Below are 20,842 nucleotides of genomic sequence, written 5' to 3' on the forward strand. Positions count from 1 at the left end.
TATAATGTATTTCCGAGGCCATTATCCTCGTCTCAAGTATCTGCCTACGTATTTTTTATGCTAATGTGCACCTGCATTCTATTACTCTAAGATTTGCTTGATTTGTCTCTTGAACCGCAGGTACATACAGGATTCTTTTTTTTTGAATGCAAAAAATGATACCTGTTCTTCACTTCGTGTTAGTATGAAGCGATGTTGTACATTCAAGTCAGTCATTTTACTCTTTCCAACTATTTCTAGTGTTAGGATTAAATATTATACTCAAACTTTGTTCAATTAATTTTATGTAACATTTTTGTACGAAAAAGGAATGCAGAAATCTAATCAAATCAAAATCAAATGCCTACTTTTACGGTCACGAGAGAAATGCTGATGCCGCTTGCCTCCTTGGGTGTTATTTCTACATCAAAATTATAACAATATTATAAGCATTTCAACTGATTGACAAATTGCCCTACATCGACGTAAATAAGCACTGAATTGATCAGTGTTTTAGTAGTAGCCATGATAAAAAATCATGGGCATACATACTCGAGCAGGATTTTCATGAATTTGAATATTATAAGCATATTTAGGTAATTTTTACTTGTATTGCGTGGTTTTACGTGCATGGCAATTACATAACATTGTCTATTCACTTGATTTACTTGTCAAACTTACAATTCATGCATAGGCCTATGTGTTTATGTATATATGTGTTAGACTGTGCGTGTTTTGTGCAGTTTGACGTGCACTTTTTGTTTTGTCTTGTCTTTTTTTTGTGGGGGGGGGGCGGCAATTACATGTATACTATATTGTACTGTCCCACTGTGCCGTATAAGGACAAAACAGGGCTTATGAATATGAGCCACTTTGATTTCTGCAGAACCCTTATTTCCTTATAACAGAGTTAGCAAACTTCCCTGTCTCGTAAACATTAGTTCATCCATTTCTACGCACTCACAATTTCATGCTATAGACTTATACGCTATGTCTTTTAAAACCTAAAAAATCAAACTCTTGCATCTGCGTAATGTCATAATGTTTATGAAATGACAATAAGCAGCCGCTTACTAGCATGCATGATAAACAACATCCTTTTTTTTTTTATTGTTCTATATTGTTCTGGACATGGTTATAATACACAAGTGCATAATGTAATCGATAATTCTGCTTCAGATTTGTTCGCAATCTACCTTGCATAATGATTCGCTCAGTGTCCGTCTTTCAAAGATCACTTTAAAAATCAAAGTCCTCAAAAACGTTCCTTTTGACATATCTAGAGGGTATATTGACATCTACATTGATATCGCCTTTATCAATCTGGCCACATTGATGTTTGCCCATCGTTATGATAGTGTTTAATGTGAGTGTGAGTCACGCGTTGTTAAGTATATTTTTTATTTGTCATCTCTTTAACACACAAAATGATGTTGTACAAAAAAAAAAAATAATAATAGAGTAGAAACTTTGAACTTTTGTTTGATCTATTGCGCATTAAATCCAGGGTTTTAATAACAAGGTAAGGGCCGAACCGCTGCGCTGGTGTTGGTTCAGTATAACAGCAGCAACAGTGTACAGATTTCTTGGTGTACCGACACGGTGCCCCCTACGACGTGAAGTTGGGAACCGTGTCACAGAAGAACGGCAAAATTTCCGTACTTTAGTGACGACTGTCTTTTTCACTGAAATTTCTTCTTGTGATACTCTATTTTGCTTTTTAGAAGGATATTGCTAGCGCCATTGTGACCGCAATTGGAGTGATTACAGGATTATTATTATTATATAATTATTATAATTACAGGAGTTAACTTGCTGGAATGGTTTGATTTTGTCTGTAATGGTTACGGGTGCATTTTATACTTCTATACAACTAAAAACACATCTCCGTGAGACAATAAAACATACTTCTGTAATGCAATTTCGATCGATATCATTTGTAGAAACCTGCTGCAAATTAAGGCTACATCTTTCATTCCAGTATTTATACGGATTATCGTCACAAGATTTCTCTTGTTCAAGTCAATTTTCAATTCAAATCAATTTTAATTTCCAATATCGCATTTCTGTTGTTGATACAAGTTTAAGGAAAACAAAACGTACAACATATTACAACAATATAAAATTGTTGGCTATCAATAATTCATCCCCCCCCCCCCCCGCATAATCTTGAGTTTATCATCGCTATCAATTTGATCCCACTTTTTCTAATGTTACCTTTCGCTTTGATAAAAGCTGTGCAGGTAATCAATACAGTTTCCGACAGTCAATGCTTGGCCCTACTTGTTAAAGTCCCTCTTGTTTTACAGTCTGCTCTGGCAATTATTCGCCAACGAATTCTATCTCATAAAACATGCAGTGCAGAGTAGCTGTGCGTAAAAATATAAGGCTACAGCTCTTGAGGTCACAGATTCGAATCTGCTGTTAGTATATATGCAGCAGTGCTCTGTACTTCACCCTCATGACCAAGTCTTTCGAAAGGGACTCAAAGCCGCTAATCAAGTGGTTGCATGCTTGCTTGTAAGCCTTTCATCAGTTAGCTTATACTTACTACAGTATATCAGGCTGTGTACGAAACGCCGATAAGCGTTCCTGCTGATTTTTCCCCCTTCACGAAAAAAAAAGAAACTATGTAAAGACCCAATTATGTAGATAGAATATATTTTTACGAAGGAACCGATGTGCTTTCGGCATAATCATGATACTATATCCATACAAAGTATTGTTTTCCATTTCCGAGGTTTGCATGGCACAACGTAATTGAAAGGAGTGTACAAGAGGGGAATAAGGAATCATTACGCTAGGTGTATGGTGACAATTATTCAGTAGGAGAGTGTTGACACAGATTGGATAAAGTCAGATCAATTTGATTCTGTCAAACGAATTTTAAATGCTGTGCCACGTTCTATCCTGAACTTCGCTTGAGATGAACACGGCAAACGCTATAGCAAATCTTTCAACGTTGGCTTTTCACTTCTGTAGCGATGAAGTTGAATATGTAGTGCATGGTTCAGATATTGAGTAGACGTACACGTATTTTCTATATGGTATTATCGCATTCCATTTGGCGAATAGCGAAGAACAGATAGAAGGCGATTATTTGCCCGAAGATGTTGGTCCTTTATCGCAACATGTAACTGCAGACAGGTATAGCATTGAAAGAAAAAAAAAAAACTACGGTCACATTAAGACAAAGAAGTGAACATAGTGTTAGGGGAAGGGAGGAGAAAGAAAAAAAAAATGAACCGACGGAGGAAAAAGAAATAGAGAAAGAGAGGGAGAGAGAGAGATAGATAGATAGAGAGAGAGAGAGAGAGGAAAGATAACACCTGAATAGATCCACAACATCACATCACGCCATATGAATTAGAACCAATCACTTTACATGTATTTGTCTGAGCGAAGGTCGACCAATGGTTTGCGGCGGAGTAGTTATTTCCTTTTAACACCGCCTAACAATTCTGGACTTTTCTCATTCTTAATGAGCAAAGAAGCGGAGACTCCACCCACTGATCCGTCCTATCGGCTTTCTGATTGGATAGCAGTTACATTGTATGCAAATATCTTTGTTGCTACCTCAACATGTTCCACAGTAATCTAACTATTCGCAGTAAACTGACTACTCTAAAAGTTGTGAATAAGACAAAGAAATATGAACACAAAACGATGAATTCATCCTTACATCGTTTGTTTGCCTTCCAATAACGCCAATGCTATTATCTCGTTGAATTACAAAGTGCATAAAATGAAATAAGACTAGAAAATGAGCTTGTATTTTCCCCAAGGTCAAAGATCCTATTTTGCAAGTTATTGTCTCATGCATATGCAATAGTTTCTTGGAATGATCGATCAGCATTCGACCAATGACAAGCGAGCGGCGGCGAACTTTTCGACATGCGCGTGTAGTGTGACGAGCTTTTGCACTTCTCTCCCAAGCAACCCCATATCTCTTCAGTCGGTAGCAAAACGTATAAAAGGACCAGCCCAGAAGGAGGACGGGCTATCCAGCAGACGGGCTACCAGCAGGTCTGACTGAAAAAAAAAGGATCCAGAAAAGCTCTTCTCCATTTATTTTCTCCAGGACTCGTAAGAGTTTGGAACTTCAGCATCATGAGGGTCGCCCTTCTTCTCTGCCTTGTGGCTGCTGCCCATGCAGGTAAGCGTCGATCATACATGTCATAAGACTTAAGATCACCGCACACTATCCGACTTTCGGTCGAACGACTGACAGATTTTGGATCCAAATAAATCACAATTGCCTCAGAATAAACGCACTTGTTTATTTCAGATCCAAACTCGCCTATTCGTGCGATCGAAAGTCGGATAGTGTGCGATGGCTTTTACTCTCTGTGTCTCTTCACGAAGGAGGAAGAGAAAAGGACGTTAGTAGCGAGCGTTTACTGATAGTTTGTTCATCTCCATCGCAACTTCTTGTAGATCGAGTACGAGACTGCTCTTCTTTGGACATGTTGACTATCATCCTATATACTGACTTCGTTCATCCGTTCATTTGCGGATCTAAAATATTGTGTTCAATACAATGCAGAATTTCTCATGATGTAGATTGTGATGCCATTTTCACGAGATGATGTTTCTTTATCAAAATAGGCAGCAATGTCAGAGAAGCAGTTTTGCCATCGAAAAGGACTTCAGACTTTACGCCTATATACATTCTTATGCATTGTATATTTGGATTTCAATTCCAGAGATAATGTGTTTTGCCTTATCATACAAAATAGAATCAAGGTCCGTGAAAGAATACGTATTGGTCTAATCATGGCTGACTCTTACTTTTGAAAGACTTAACCATATTCAGTCGACACTGTGAAATTCCAGTAAACTTTGTACAGCATGAATATAGTTCACATAGTTTGTGTTTTGATAAACTTTACGATTGTATTATCACTATGATGATCACATCAGAGTTGAAGTCAAAAAGTCTTCTTTTTTGTCTGTGAGATTTTGTGCAATGAGGGGTGGCGAATATGATTTTTCTTTGAGGTACGTTCTTGAATACGAGTTTTTCTTTGTGGTACGTCGTTCTCCTCGTCCAGTGCCACCCCTGTACGCCAGGGATGGGCTCTGCCCAACAGAGGCTGAGGTCCAGGACCCCGAGAGGCTCCTCAGGTGTACCGGCTACGACTGGGGATGCCCAGGCGTCAAGAAGTGCTGCCAGGTCGGCGAGCTGAAGGTGTGCGTTGACCCCGTCCCAGTTCAGCACGGTATGAGATCATGACTTTGATTTGACTTGATTTGATTTGATTTGATTTGATTGATTTGATTTGATTTGACCTAGTTGACTTCCTGCTTGCTTGATTTATTTCATTTTAATTTCACCATTATAATAATGCAGACGTGGCCTATCATGTCCTTACAACATGTAGGGTAAAAAAAAAATGTACAGGTGTGGCGGAAAGGAACATGCAAAGTTGACTAGATTAACCCATCGGCTCCGAAATACGATATTTCCAATATATTTGATGCGTGGCACATTCGATCCCGGTAGGCTGTCGGTTAAAGGAGAATGTGCCACAACCTTGCACCCATGTACGGTTTGGGCCTCTGTTAACCGAACCATTCTCAATCTCAAACCGACCCTTCGCATGATAGTCCATCCATTCGTCAGTACTTCGTGTCTGCATTCAGACCATTGTAACTTTTTGTAAACATGAACGAATTGATCATTCACAATTCATACACTTGAAAACGCATGTACCTCCCACCATGTAAATAATTCAACTCTGCGTTTGTGAGTGGGTGCGAATGATTTAAAATGACTAGTTCTTTTCTAGTTTTCTTTTCTAGTTTTTTTTCGCTGTTTATATAGCCATGATGGTATTTTCATATGTTGATAAAACTCGTGCCAATTCTCACTAGAGTGACCTCACGCTGCTTAAATTCCTTATAGTTCTTGAAACAAGTCTATACGAAAATAACCATTTTAATTTTTTTCTTTTTATACACTCTCTCTTATCCCTTAGCTGTCCAACGGCCACTGCACCTGGTCAAGAATCTGACCGAGGAGGAGTTCATCACTATGCGCCTGCGCGAGACCCGTGACTTCCTGCAGAAGCTGGAACGCTACTCCACCCCTCCCCTCGAGAAGATCACCGTGGTCGAGCCCGACACCATCAGGTGGTGCGTCTCCAGCCCTTGCCAGATGAAGAAGTGCCAGCGCATGGTCAACGAGTTCACCTACAAGTCTCAGCTGACCCCCAAGAAGGTCTGGAGCTGCGTCAAGGCCGAGTCTCAGGAGCAGTGCATGTTCTGGTAGGTGTTGGCAGAGGGCGCTCTAACGAAGAGGGGTGGGGGACTAACGGTATCTGAAGTGATGGGAACTAAGCTTATACGGCATCAGCCCTATCAATGGATTTAAGTTTTATATTATGGGCTTTACACCAGTAATAGACATAGAAAGACACTTATGTCTTTTTTCGTCTCAGTTCCTGAATTATCGAGGTGTTCAAGAAGAAATTTGCAATTAATAATCAGACTGAAAGTGTATCGCTGTCAAAAGTTTCTGTGCAATCACCCTTGAACTAATAACGATAAATGCATGGTATTAGCAATGCCCCTTACCACTCTGAGTGGTCAAAAGGCGGGCGAGATTACGTAGAAAATGCTGCAGATGATACGACTCGCAACACAATCGTGATAGATTTTTGCGGGCATTGCGATTGATATGATATTTGTTTTGATATTATCTATGTCACATATTGCCTACAATTTTTGTAACCACCCCTCTCCAGGATCGAGCGTGGCTGGGCTGACATCATGACCACCCGCGGGGAAGAGGTCTACGTGGCCAACACCACCTTCAAGCTTGAGCCTATCGCTTACGAGAAGACCATCAAGCCACAGGAGCAAGAGGTGAGAGGTCACCACTTAACACTATTAGTACTCTCTTCCTTACCTCTAATCAGACCCCGCATCGACACTTTGTCCATTATCTTTGGGGAAATGATGGTAGTCATAAAAGAAATTAAACTTTAATGTCAGGATTTGTGAATGTAATTGACTCTTGAAATACTTTTTGAGCATTCATAAGAAACCTGAAATCACTTATTAGGCACGAGAAATCAAACGCACCACACAGTCTTTTTTTAGAAGATAAGAGTGTTCTTGTACGCTTTTGTCTGTTATTTTGGTTGTCAATACAATGATTATCTCCCGTCCCTCTTAAAGAGGAGACCCACCCCAAAACACAAATGAACTTAAAAAGAAAGAGAAAAATATTTCCTACAGATCGATGCAAAATTGACAAAAATCCGACAAGAAATAAGGAAGATAAGACATTTTGAAATTTCACATTCCCCCCCCCCCAAAAAAAAAAGTTCTTGACCAGCCTAAAGTTAGCCCCAGGCTGATCACCTTCTCCTTTGACCATCTGGCATTCTTCCCCTGCCCTTCATATTATCACAGGTCCTGCCCCTCAAGCACTACCAGAACGTGACCTTCGCCCTGAAGATGAGCCACCAGATCGCCCCCATGACCTGGAGCGAGATCCGCGACAAGACCACCTGCCATGCTGGAGCCGACTTCCCAGCCAGCTTCAAGGCCCCCGTCTGCCGCCTCATCGCCGAGGAGGTCATCAACAAGACCGGTGACTACGCCGAGAGCGTTGCCGACTTCGTCGAGGAGAGCTGCGCTCCAGGTACCTTTGCAGATGCCAATGGGGGGGGGGGGGTAGGGGGAGGGTGTCTAAATTTGACCAATCTGGGGGAGGGTATCTAAATTTAACCAATCTAACTACAGCGTATGTTCGATCAACTATCTAACTAACTTTAAATCTAAATAGTGACTATAACTAGTTGACTAGCTAGTTTGTAGAATGGTTTATCATAAAGTTGTTAAAGATGTCATTTCTCAATGAATGAATGGCGTTAAATTTGACCTAATCTAACTGTCGTTGATTAACTATCGAACTAACTTCGATGGCGCTAAATTTAACCAATCTAACTGTCGTTGATTAACTATCGAACTAACTTCGATGAAGCTAACCAAATCTAACTATTGACCATAACTAGTTGATGACTAGCTAGTTTGCAGAGTGGTTTATCATAAAGTTGTTAAAGATACAATTCCCCAATGAATGAATGACGTTTTCAAGACAAGACATACAACTGACATAAGTGGATTGAAAATGTAAATCTTGCTCTTGTGGGAGTCAACATACTTATATTCTTACCTTCTCTCGCTCCATCTTCCCGAAGGCATTCTCAACAAGACCTACAATAAGAACATGACCTACCCCAAGAACCTGGTTTCCCTCTGCGAGAAGGATCAGCTCAAGTACTCTGGCGTGGAGGGCTCCCTCAAGTGTCTGAGGTCCGGCAAGGGACAGGTCACCTTCGTCGACCACAAGATCGTCAAGAAGCTCATGATGGACGAGAACGGTAAGCGCGCAAGGGACTCCCTATGCAAAACGCGGATGTAAACACCACATGTTATGATTATAATGCTTAGAGAACTATTAAAACCTCAACTACAAATAAATTCTTCTTGTTCACGCAATACAAATTGATTAATTTTGCGTACATTCTAACAATTAACTTTACTTTCGCAGTGTGCACTGTTTAAGACAAAGCGTTATGGTGACAGTGATTGATTTCAAAAGTTCAATCTAGCTGTAGCCAAAAAAGTACAAATTATTAATCATCGACATACAGATTAATCTGGATTTTCTCATGCTGACATTGAATTCCTGATGATGATTGCGTGTGAGTAGGCCTACAAGCTTGTACATCTATGAAACAGATATGGAATAGATATTATAGACGAACATAAAGCTAGAGAGAAACTCCTTTGAACGTTCTTCAAAAACAGAGAGGGACAACTACATGGTCGTCTGCCAGGGCGAGAGCAAGCCACTTGACGAGTCAATCTTCGAGGATACCACTTGCCACGTCGGACACGTTGCCAACCCAACCGTCTTCATTGCCAGGAACAACACGGAAGTGAAGAAGGTTGAAATCAAGGACCTCCTCAGGAAGATCCTCTCTGTAAGTATGCTTTCTTAATCGGTAAAAACAAAAGATACCTCTCAAATAGCTTTGTATTGAAATACTCATAAGAGCTACAGAAGCTGTGAAATATAAGTGCTGTTTAGAAAATTTAATTTTTTTTTATCCGTAAATATCCTTTTATCCGTAAATATCGATATGAGATCATATCAGTGGCACATACACTCAGACTTTTCCTCCTACATCCAGTGATATTTATGAGGAATATCGAACAAATTGAACAGGCCAAATGTTAATGTTTAGGCTCGATAGATTTATTTTGTGATTATCACTGGTTTTCCCCAGTCACCTTAACTTCTGTAACGGCGTTGTGGTTTTTCTTATTTCCTTGCAGCTGTACAGCACCACGAACCCTGAGATCGAGCTCAACATCTTCGACTCCTCCGTCTACGAGTGCGAGCCATGCTCCTGGACCGGCAAGAGGACCAACAAGGACCTGATCTTCCTCGAGGAATCCACCACCCTGAAGATCATCGATCCTTCCAAGGTCTATGCCGAGAAGTTCTTCCAGTCCTTCAACACTTGCGTCCAGCTGCAGCCCAAGCCCCGCGCCAAGATCTGCGTCACCACTGTGGAGAAGTACAACTCTTGCCTGGCTTTCAAGGATATCGCTGAGAAGTTCATGAAGGTAAGCCGCCTCCTCAAGGCCTTTCTCTCACTTCTGTGTGGTTTCAAATTAACAATGTTTCTTCTATGTGTGTGTGTGTGTGTGTGTGTGTGTGTGTTTGTGTGTGTGTGTTTGTGTGTAAACACGTATTGTATACAGCAGACCTCGCCCTCACCGATATTGCTCAACTTTTCCATCCACGTACGGTCTTGGACAGAATAATGCATACATTAATTTGCATACATACATATTCATTAGGCTGTTAGGCGTCAAGAATATCTCAAGTCTTACGTCATGTGATGAGTGAAGAGTACACGTCGTGACCATGGCTTCCTTCTTCCCTTCCATTCTAGGTGAAGGATGTCGCCTGGGGCTGTGTCCTGGCCAACTCCTCCCTGGAGTGCATGCAGGCTGTCCACAACAACACCGCCGACCTCTACCAGGCCGACCCAGTTGAGACCTTCATCGCCGGCAAGGAGATGCTCCTTGAGCCCCTCATGTCAGTCCACAAAAATGTGAGTTTGTCGACCACAAATCACATTCGCGGAAGTTTGTTAACCTTTTCTGTGCTAGGATCTTTTTTTTTTCTTTCACGTGCCTACAACGCTATGGGATTATCTGTGCAAGTCGGTACTCGAAGCACACAAAGGATTAAGGAACCAGCAATTTCTAAGAATGAGAACTTTGGCGAGTTCGTTTTTTTTTTTTCTTTACAAATCAACCCACGCTTCTGCCATCATAAGGTACAAGGGAAATGATACATGCATGAAATGACACATACATACATAGCAGATGAAGAGTATGACACATCGTCAATATACGAAAAAGAATAGAATTTAGCATTAGTCAAAGACAACGTATGGAGGTTTGTGGTATACAAGTTAGCCCATTACCGAGATGTTCGTGTGAAATATAGCTATCAACAAAGCGAAGATTCTACACCAATAACATACAGAGTATATCTATCGACTTCTTACGGTTCATGACCAGTAAGGACTGCCATCCAATCCCGGATTCAATCTGAATTTTGTCGCTCAATCATCATTGAAGCGATGATGAGTTTCTGTTAATTCTTCTATCAACATCGTATAATTCTGCCCAGAGACTGTTTAGCTCGTTAAATAAAGACTACTGGTTGAGATCATCGGTTTCTTTTCTTTTTGCCGCATTACAGTTCAGCATCTCCCCCAACCATACCTTCACCCGCACCCTGGCCGTCATCAAGGCCTCCTCCCTCAGCCAGTTTGAGGAGATCATGAGGACACCCGAGGATCAGCCCAAGTACATCAAGGATCTCTGGAAGCTCAAGACCTGCCATGCTGGACTCAAGAACGTAAGATTCAAGAGTTGTTGTTGTTGTTTTTTATTCATTCGACCGATTCAGTCACACTCTGTGCTCACGCAGTTGTCACAAGCATCATGGTGATCGCGTAGAGGTTACGAGTATAGCAGTGTAATTACCATAAAAATGATAAGTGCCGTGCAGTTACCACAAGATGGCGATAATAAGATCTCAATAAAGACTGTGGTTGTATCACTCTCAAGATGAAAAGATACTTCAAGTCATAGATTAAAGATTCGGAGTGAGTATATAGTAAAATCAATAAGGAGTATTCTACTCCTATCCTATTGATGTGCACATCACACCTAAACAGAAATTAGCTAAAATTGAGTCTTTATGATCAATACGTCACTGCTTTATTTGGATTCGCTATTTTGGTAGCTGCAATTCAATATTTGAAGTCCTGGTTTTGAAGTCATAATTGGTATGAAATAGTCTCTACATGCTAACATTGTTACTTCAGATAAGTACCTGTTAGTAAGCCCCGCCCAACTAACCCATCTCCCTTATCATGCCACGCCCCCTTTGTCTCTAGGTCTCTTCCTTCCACAACCCTATTGGCTGGCTCCTGTCCAATGGCACCATCCCTCGCATTGGATCCGTCTTCGAGTCCATCAACCGCTACTTCAAGTCATCTTGCCTCCCAGGTCAGTGGCGCAAATTCTTTAGTGCTTTTTTAAAAACCCTATTGCGTGTGGTTGCTGATGGGAATTTCAACATGCATATCATAATCTAATTCACGACGAGGTACACCTTGCAAAGCAGTAGACTAGAGAAACATCAGCAATATGTGAATATGCCCAATTAGTACACAGAATATTAATGAACTGCAAACACTATTAAAAGCTTCACTGCGGGCTAGCTTCTAAGTCTCAATGGACTGTACATGGTTTGGTGCAGGGAAAAAACAAAAGCAATTGCCAACTTAATGAGCTAGCAGCTGGACGAGCATCCAACATCGTCCGCAATTGACGGGTAGAACGTGATAATGTAGTAGCTACATGCGAATGATTCAGAAGTATACTAGTAACGGTATCGTTTCTATAAATGCTCTCCCTCTCTTTCCCTTCTGTAGACGTGTCTGACCAGGATATCTGGATGAAGGACCTGCTCCTCGGACACGAGCACAACTGGGGATACCCCACCCTCAACATGTACAACTTCACCGGACAGGACTGGCTCCTGTGGAACACACCCGCCACCTGGAACTACCTCACCTACAACAGGAAGGCCGCTAGGAGGTGAGTGCAGTAGACCTATGCATGGGCAAGAATTAGGGAGGGACAGGGAGAGGAGGGGGATGAGAAGGAGCAGTGGTGAAATACGTTTGAACGACTGTAATGATGATGAGGATGAGGTAAAGTTCAGGAGTAGCAGGTGGAGGGAGAGACTGGAAAAAAAGAAGAAGAATAGCTAGCTAGCTAGACCTAAATAGGGAGGGCTAGTGGAGACTGGAACATGGAGGAATCGTCTAACACATGTGACTGAGAACTTTGCTGTAAGGCAAAGCTATACCATAAGTGAAAAGTAATCCTATTCTCGTTGTGTTATCAAATATGTTCAATACAGAAAAGACGTGCACAATGTACAACGATAAGGTAAACATGTAGCTATTTCATTAACTCGGACGTCCGAGTATTGGACTGATGCTCTGTCATATAGATCTCCAACATACATGGGTCTTACAATGTATTATTCTGATGAAGCTATACGTCTGTAATCTTTCCCCATAGCCTTAACCTTGCCAAGCTTGTTGAGCTGCAGAAGCTGAACCTGACCAACCCACTCCTCGAGACCGTGCCCGAAGACATCAGCAGCCTCCACATGATCGACGACATCATGGGCGTTGAGGGTCTTACCGACGTCCTCCACGAAATGAAGACCGTCTCCGGCAAGAGGGAAACCAAGATGTCCATCTTCCGTGATCGGTGAGGGCTCACTTTGGGGTCTGTTTCTTGGGTGAAATGCAGAGTGCTCATCTCTGGGAACACGAACAACATCTTCTTTACAAATGGGCAGCTGATTGTGCAAATATCAATTAAAGTCTTTCAGAAAGTTCACTTGATTCAGTCACTGTCTCTACAAATAGACAATACAGACTTATTAACGTCCATTCAGAGCAATTGTAATTGACAGGAAATAACTTAACTTTACTCTACTTTACTTTAACATAAAGGCTTCTTTGTTATTGTCCGATACACATCTAGCAAATCGCACGTTATACAGTACCACTGTAAGTTTCCAGAAAGTTTCCAGATTGCTTTTTTGAAAGATCTTATGTGGAAAAAAAAAATCCCTTAGAATAAAAAAAGAAACCGACTGACGAGATTAACATATTTGACAATGAAATAAAAGAATAATAAAAACGACCAGGAATTCTAAGACAAGAAAAAGAATAGAGACAACAGCAGTACTGTGACAATGAAGGCAGAGCCCTACGGTATTCAAAAAGTTGATCTCATCATTTTCTTTGTTTCTTCGGGGGACACAGCATGAGCACCTCTTACCCCAACATCCAGGGCCTGATGGACCAGACTCTGAACAGCAAGGTCGAGCGCCTTGATGCCATCCGCGAGGCCAGCCGATACAGGAGCGAGATGCGCGAGGGAACCGACCTCGAGTTCCTCAACCTGATCAAGGAGTGAGTGACATTAAGTCTCCCATTGCTTCTGACCGAAACATGGCATGGAATTGTCAGATTCGTTTTCATGATGTGGTGCCGCGAAGGTTAAGCACTGGGTGATTAGAGATATCATTATATCTGAGCTCATGAACAAATGGACACAATGCATAACATTCTATGATAAAAGATTGACAGAAACGCCGGAAACAAAAAGATGTATAAATGCAAGCATTATACGGAAAACTAGAGGACGGTCCATCTCTCTAGCTGGCTTTCAGTACTAGTATATTAATATTACTCTTTTAATCAACTCTACGTCATCTGGATTGTACCACTGACTCTTTTGTCCACTGGGCTTTCCTTTTTTGGCTGTAGATTTATCTTTGTGTCTGGTTGTCTTGGAGCCCTTGTTCCTACTTGGGTGCACGTTTCTATATATTGACTGCCTTTGTCCTTTACAATAGTGATTAACAGTCCGTCTGTATGTCTTTCTGGATGACTATGTACGACTGACTGCCTGTATCCCGGTAGTGATTATCTTTCCGTCTCTCTGTCTTGTCTGAATGTTGTAGACAAATGAGGGTTCCCCTCCTCACCACCATGTTCAGCCGCCTCCTGGAGATCCGCAACGAGAAGATCGCCACCCTCGAGGAGCTCGTCGCCCACGTTAAGATGATCCCCAGCATGAGCGATTTCCAGGACAAGGAGATCACCACCATCCTCAGCCACCCCGCCATCATGGTAAGCCAAGCCGAACCATCTTCGTTTGTCGAGGGTTCGAGAGGAGAGGGGGCTACAGAATAATAAAGAATGTGTCTACAGCTCATCTAAGGCGTAATAAGTGATTCAAGATCAAACACGTCACGGCTGGACCAAAAGATTAATAACAAGATATAAAAAAGCATGTAGACAAGCAATCACAACTGTTGTACCCGCCTCTGTTGATATGAGGCGGGGCATCTTTACTTTCGAAACACAGATACAGGTCCTTCTATTCTCTGTCGCTGTTATCATCGAGAAAAGCAAGAAAAAATACATCCAAGTTTTCACCTAATCATTCAAGGCTTTAACAGCGGGTCGGCCAAATCAATGTGTGCTGCTTTTCTAAGGCGAAAGGCGTCTACGTGTACCCCAACAATACCATGCTAGTGTTCTTTTTGTTGATTCTCTTTGGCCTTAAGCTTTCTATTCGTCGCTATTCATCTTTCTCTAACCTACATTCCTTCTCATTTTCTGTCTGTTGTAGAGCTACGTCCAGATCTACTTCCCTCGCCTCTCACGCACCTTCGTTGAGATGTTCGACAACGCCGAGCTCCGCGAGCGTGAGTTCAACCGCTACACCAACCCACTCTGGCTGTCCCCTGACTACAGGAAGTTCATCGAGGTCATCCAGGTAGTGCGAAATGTCTCTTCCTGTCACAACTGTTTAGCTGCGCTGAGCTGTGAGATATTATTCGGATGTATAATGTTTATGATCGACAACAACGCAAAAACTATCTGACTAGTAGGAGGTAATGAGGGTAATTGTTAGGTTCTTTTTCTATTTTACATGTAAAAATGTGAAAAGCGTATACGACAAGAGTTTGAGATGTACTTACATTCGAAGCGTTGCAATATCTGTATTCTTGTATCTATTGCCTACTTGGAATACAAGTATACGACTGTGAATTCTATATGAAGACTGAAACGCCTTGAGATATCAGTCTGTAACGACGTATTTACGCCGAATTTTTTGGCCAACAGAAGCAGCAGAATGACATCAACAAGACCTGCCACTCCAACCTGCCCCTCGAGTTCTCTGGCTACGAGGGAAGCATGCGCTGCCTCAAGAGCGGCGTTGCCGACATCGCCTTCTTCGACGAGCAGGCCCTCCGAAACGAGACCCTCCTCGCCCGCGTTGGCTTCACCCTCAACGACCTCCGCCTGCTCTGCCCTAACGGACAGGTGGTCGAGATCGACCCCGAGATGGAAATCACCAAGGTCTGCAACTTCGGCGAGGTCATGAACCCCGCACTCCTCACCTCCTACAACGTCTCAGGTAAGACGCGCCTCGATCTTGGAGTCCTGGTGGATACTGCCAACCTACTTCTTTCCCCCAAATTGATTTTGCTGACATAGCACATTAATTGAAATAATCCGACAGTCAGTAGCGTTTGTTACCCTTGAGCAGCCTTCATATTATGATTCATCTTCCAGTCTTAAACAAAAATTTTCTGCCCCTCTGCGACATAACTTGCTATTTTAGTGTCGCATTCATCTTGGCCTTACAGTTATCCGATGGCACAGTTCAGGGGCGGATCCAGGAATTCCGTAAAGAGGGGGCGTGTTTACAAAAATAAAGGGGGGCGCACGCACCCCTCCCCCATTTTTTTTCTTTTTATTTCTTTTGTTTCAACAAAAAATAAAGGGGGGGCGTGCGCCGGTTGCTGTCCTCCCTGGATCCGCCCCTGCAGTTTGTGCAGTTTTCCTCTCATATGGAAGAGATACTTCATCAACGAAGTGCTGTGACCACATTTGGATATCTCACTCTCTGACTGTCTAATTTCTTTCCGAAAAGAAGAAAATATTGATTTCCAAAATGCGATCTAAACATTTTGTCCGAACCGACCTCTTGACCTTACAATTTAGGAAGAAATTCTAACGTTACCTTGCACTGTCCTCTTAACATCTTCCTCTCTTCAAGTCTCTTCAATAACATTCCCTAGTTTCACCACGAATGTTGCGAACTTTAATCTGGGATCACAATTATCGACTTGTTTCATATCGTGCTGTGTTCTCCTGATAAAGACGCTGGGTTAGCAGGAGTTTGTGGCCGATAAGCCATTATCCTTTTCAAGCTATAAGAACACAGTGAACAAAACACGAAAGATTTTTTTGGTTCTTTGTTTACACCCAAACAGGAAGCCACCGCTGGAACATCACCAAGGCCCTCATGCACGCCCACCAGAGCCCAGCTGTTTTCAAGATGTTCGGCAAGAAGTCCCTCTTCGGCGTCGAGTTCGACAAGCTTCTCCCCATCGACCTGCTGAACCAGACCCACCAGACCTACCTCGGCCCCATGGTCCTCCGCTCCTTCGAGGCCATCATCAAGCCTTCCTCATGTAAGATTCCTTTCTTTAATCTATCTCGTTTAATAATCTCACAAAAGACTCTTGAAAACCAATCTCGGTTACTCTCCTGTATATTATATTAGTACTCTGTGAACGAACCCTTTGACAGATTTTCAACGCTTACTCAATAATTGTATAGTTCGAGTCTCGAGTCTGAAAATACATGAAGTTAAAAGGAAATTTTCTTTTTCAAAGTCTTTCATAACCACCTGAGAGCAAATTCAAATAGTTTTCATGCAGAGAATCTCGTCAATACAGCGTTTTCCTATGCAATCTGCTAAGTATACATCTCGAAACAGACAGTAACATATTTCAATCATCTTGATGAATTATATCTACGAGGGTATATTACTGAGAGCACAAGGAGGAAAAAAAAGATGAATTTGGCTTATTACTATCTTGAGGTGGGCAAATGATTAGCAATGTCTTTCTCTTTATCTCTACCCAGATGACTGGTTCAAGGACCAGGGTGGTGTCTGCTATGGCGAGACCTTCACCAACGTGATCAAGCAGCGCAACGACTCTTGCCAGGCCATCATCAAGGACGTGACCTGCGTGGGAACACCAAGGCCCAAGAAGATCAGCGTTGGCCGCTTCGGCGAGAAGAAGTACATGATCGTCAAGATGTGCAGGTCAGTTTGAATGATCTCCTTATGTTTTGGTGGGTCTTTTTTTTATCTTAAAGCTTTTTTTTTTTGTCTTTGCGTCTTCAAAAGCTTTTGAAGTAGCAACACAAGTTTCTCTTTGTATAAAAAAGACACAAATGTTATGTACTTGAAACCATTATCACCTAAGAAAAGAATTTAAAACATAACAAAATCGAAACAAAAGAGGCAGTTCTTTCAGAGACTGCATTAACTTTCATGTTCGTCGAAGACTTCCGCTGAACGGTATTGCTTGTATTTTGCTGCAGCAAATTAGCTTTTAAGAAGTAGAGAGTTCAGATTGATTTGGGGGAATATCAGAAACAACTGGCAAGAAAAAAAAAATACAGTTTCAATACTTACCCAAAAAATATATATATAATAATAAAAAGTGCAATAGCCATCTTTGTGATATATCAAGAAGGGACATTTTGATTGATATATCAGAAAACATTGCATATAAATTTTGTGGATCTGCTTAATACTTCGTGATTGCAAACAAACCTTCGAACATGTCACAAGCGAGGAACAGAATAACTTGTGATCACGAATGCTCACTCTAAAGTGCAGTATGATAGAATGGTTACCAGGAGTACCGGGTAGTTGTAGGGCTGGTTAACATGCTAGTACAAGCATTAGGAGTGTTATTCTTATCATTTCGCCCATTCACATCCGCTTCATCCCCTGTCCGTCGCCTGCAGCCGCCCATCCAAGTTCGTGCGCAAGATGGCCGAGTTCACTTGCGACAATGGCTACGGCTACTTGGCCCCCGTCACCACCGCCGTCGGCTGCGAGTGCGTGCCTTGCGAGGAGATGATCGAGTTCAACGCCACCTTCACCGAGGACGAGATGTGGAAGCAGGAGACCACCAAGTTCACCCCTCTGTACCCCACCTTTGACAAGATCTACCACAACATCTCCATCTGGGGTAAGGGCTAGCATATTATAGAATGTTGCGTTTTTGTTGTTTTTTGTGCGTGTGTGTATGTATTGGTTGCATTATGCGAGGCTCAAACGGACGCCACTCACATTGCAAATAAATAAACAGCGTTTGGTGTTAAAGCCACTCAAGACCACTATCTCGACCTTCCGTTGATATAACACGTGGTAATCTTGTCTTTAGCTCTGACAGGGTAAATAATAATTATGACTTGACTGTATATTCACGATTGAATGCCCATTGCCGCCATTATACAGTACAGCCATATGTTATGAAAAAAAAAAAAACCAACGAAGACATGTTTCTATTACTATATTAAGTGCAAACGAGCACCGACAAAAACGTACGCGGAGGAACCAGGAAATTTCACCTTATTTAGTAGAGAGCACGTTTTGGTAAACCATTATCCTTGGATAACATTCGAAATATGGTATGCACGGGTGTGTCATGCTGTATGAATTTACCCCAGTGGATGCCCTATAAATTTACATTCAATGCGAGTGAGTTTTTGATGAATTCGTGTAAAGCTTTGAGAATCATCACCCTTTTTCGCTGACAGGAAACAACACCTTCTGGTACAACCATCAGCTGAACCGCAACTTCGAGCTCGGAAAGGAGGCCATAGTCATTGAGCAGATCAGGGAAGTCGTCCAGGAGAGGCCAGCGTAAGATTGACCATAGTTTTCGTTTTTTTTTTTTCGTTAGAACAATAAGAAAATAATAAGCAAGCAACAACTGATTAGCTATGTTGATATACGACAAATTAAGTTTTACTTATTTAAAGGTTTGCTGAAAATCATATGAGTTTGCAAGTCTGAGAATTTTTGGTCCTAATTTACATAGTTCTTATCTTTATTAATTATTCGTGGAATATCAGCTTGTGAAACGCACTCAAAACACGGTCATTCTTCCATGGTAACGTAAGACTTTCATGGTCGCAAAGTATGCACCCTTAACTTGATTGGAATGAAATTTGAATATTGATTTTGTTCTAAATTGTCGCAGATGCTCATGAATCTTGTTTTCTTAACTTCGAATAACTCTTATTTGTTATAGAATACTTTCTGCTTAGTAGCAGTAGCTATTATTGAATGGATTTACTTCATGATTGTGTCAGTCGAATATTATGTAAGCCATATCATAGATTCTTGAAGTGGATGATAACCAACCATGTCAAGGTTCATTATTGAACAGGTTACTCTTTCATTGGCTCTTGACCTTTCCTCCCACCTTCTCCCTATTTGTCGATTTGATAAAGTCTGTCAGTACCAATTGCAACATGCTTGCGTGTGATGACGATGACGTGATGATAATGACGGTTCTTAGAAGGTTGAAAAGTCTTTGATCTGCCATCTGTTCTTTGCAGAGTTGGAATCCTCCGCCAGATCGACCAGCGCATTGACGAGGAGCAGGCCCGCCTCATGGACGTCTCCACCGTGAAGAAGGTGTGCGAACCTGTCTGGAAGGGTCTCTCCTGGAACAAGGAGTGGTTCCCCACCAAGAACGTAGGCACCTGCGTGGCCCCAGTCACCGGCGAGAGGTTCCAGACCCGCATGGAGCGCGTCCGTGAGAACTTTCTCCGCCGCTCCCGCGAGCAGTAAACCTGCCGAATGCCATTTCCCCCCCCTGACACCACTTTCCACTTAGGCTTTTTCCTCTTTCACTTGATACTATGCCATTACCAATAACAATATGCAGCTTTTTTTAGGCCATTTCTACAAATAACGAACTCCTTTCCGCATATTTTTCAAATTGCGATTGACTATCATTTTGTCGTCTTTAAGCACGCGTTGCCAAGATGTAGAGAAATTGTGCATGGAAAGGAATCCATCAGAATATAAAGTGTCATTTCTTGAAGTACTTACTATGACTTCCCAGATTAGCGGTTGCCATTTGAATACCATTTGAATGCCATTAAATGGGAAATTAAAAGCCGTACAACTTCATCGGCATCTTCTCTCAAATCGTACAGGGTGACAGGAATTTTGCAATCACAACATTGTTTAAGAATCCTATTTTTGTACCATGTATAGTACTAGCCTAATTCAGTCTAAGAATGAAAAGAATGTATATCTGTGATTATGAATCAAACGGTGACGTTCGATTGAAAATTAAACTTTTTTTTGAAGCACTTCAGATCTACTCTGTGAAATGTGTGATGTATTTAGACTGGATCTACACTGCATGTGATTGTACTTTTGACCAGATTGAGTACGTGATTTCTGGAGTGATGTGATGTGTCGTTTTGACTGATGTTGAGTTCACAAAGAAGTATTCGAGATAAAGAGATAGATAGATAGATAGACAAACAGAAACAAGGAGAGAGAGAGAGAGATGGGGAGAGAGAGAAAAACAAGGAGAGATGAGGAAAAAGTAGAGAAGAGTTTGAGAAACTCAACAAACAGACAAAGCAGATGTAAAAACGTTTTGATCATGCAAAACTTGATTTTTGTTCAACGTAATACAGCGACAATTCTAAACATTCCAGGGAAAGCGGAGGAGAGAGAGAGAGAGCTTGATACAAAGTTTGTACAAAGAAGACATTGGTATCAAAGCTCAGAATTTGATTGGTTT

General features: G+C 41.7%; 1 protein-coding gene across 2 annotated transcripts in view; it reads left to right on the top strand.

The window, feature by feature from the left end:
* LOC140240937 (major yolk protein-like) overlaps positions 1-20,404 on the top strand; it is a 102,346-nt gene extending 81,942 nt beyond the window's left edge. Inside the window, exons 2-23 of one of the 2 annotated variants that reach the window (XM_072320708.1) lie at positions 4,024-4,135; positions 5,034-5,201; positions 5,961-6,249; positions 6,729-6,849; positions 7,402-7,633; positions 8,193-8,375; positions 8,806-8,981; positions 9,337-9,630; positions 9,963-10,124; positions 10,784-10,942; positions 11,487-11,598; positions 12,027-12,192; positions 12,685-12,879; positions 13,443-13,592; positions 14,147-14,315; positions 14,821-14,967; positions 15,318-15,612; positions 16,475-16,675; positions 17,133-17,316; positions 18,030-18,256; positions 18,828-18,933; positions 19,635-20,404. In XM_072320708.1, the coding sequence (XP_072176809.1) occupies positions 4,090-4,135; positions 5,034-5,201; positions 5,961-6,249; positions 6,729-6,849; positions 7,402-7,633; positions 8,193-8,375; positions 8,806-8,981; positions 9,337-9,630; positions 9,963-10,124; positions 10,784-10,942; positions 11,487-11,598; positions 12,027-12,192; positions 12,685-12,879; positions 13,443-13,592; positions 14,147-14,315; positions 14,821-14,967; positions 15,318-15,612; positions 16,475-16,675; positions 17,133-17,316; positions 18,030-18,256; positions 18,828-18,933; positions 19,635-19,869 (4,017 nt within the window). In that variant the 5' untranslated portion in view covers positions 4,024-4,089 and the 3' untranslated portion in view covers positions 19,870-20,404. Of the gene's footprint in view, positions 1-3,972; positions 4,136-5,033; positions 5,202-5,960; positions 6,250-6,728; positions 6,850-7,401; positions 7,634-8,192; positions 8,376-8,805; positions 8,982-9,336; positions 9,631-9,962; positions 10,125-10,783; positions 10,943-11,486; positions 11,599-12,026; positions 12,193-12,684; positions 12,880-13,442; positions 13,593-14,146; positions 14,316-14,820; positions 14,968-15,317; positions 15,613-16,474; positions 16,676-17,132; positions 17,317-18,029; positions 18,257-18,827; positions 18,934-19,634 lie in introns of those variants that run through there. The other variant, XM_072320707.1, reaches the window with a different exon arrangement.
* The last annotated feature ends 438 nt before the right edge of the window (positions 20,405-20,842 follow it).

Source organism: Diadema setosum, chromosome 17 (genome assembly GCF_964275005.1).
Source record: "Diadema setosum chromosome 17, eeDiaSeto1, whole genome shotgun sequence".
Taxonomy (NCBI): Eukaryota; Metazoa; Echinodermata; class Echinoidea; order Diadematoida; family Diadematidae; genus Diadema; species Diadema setosum.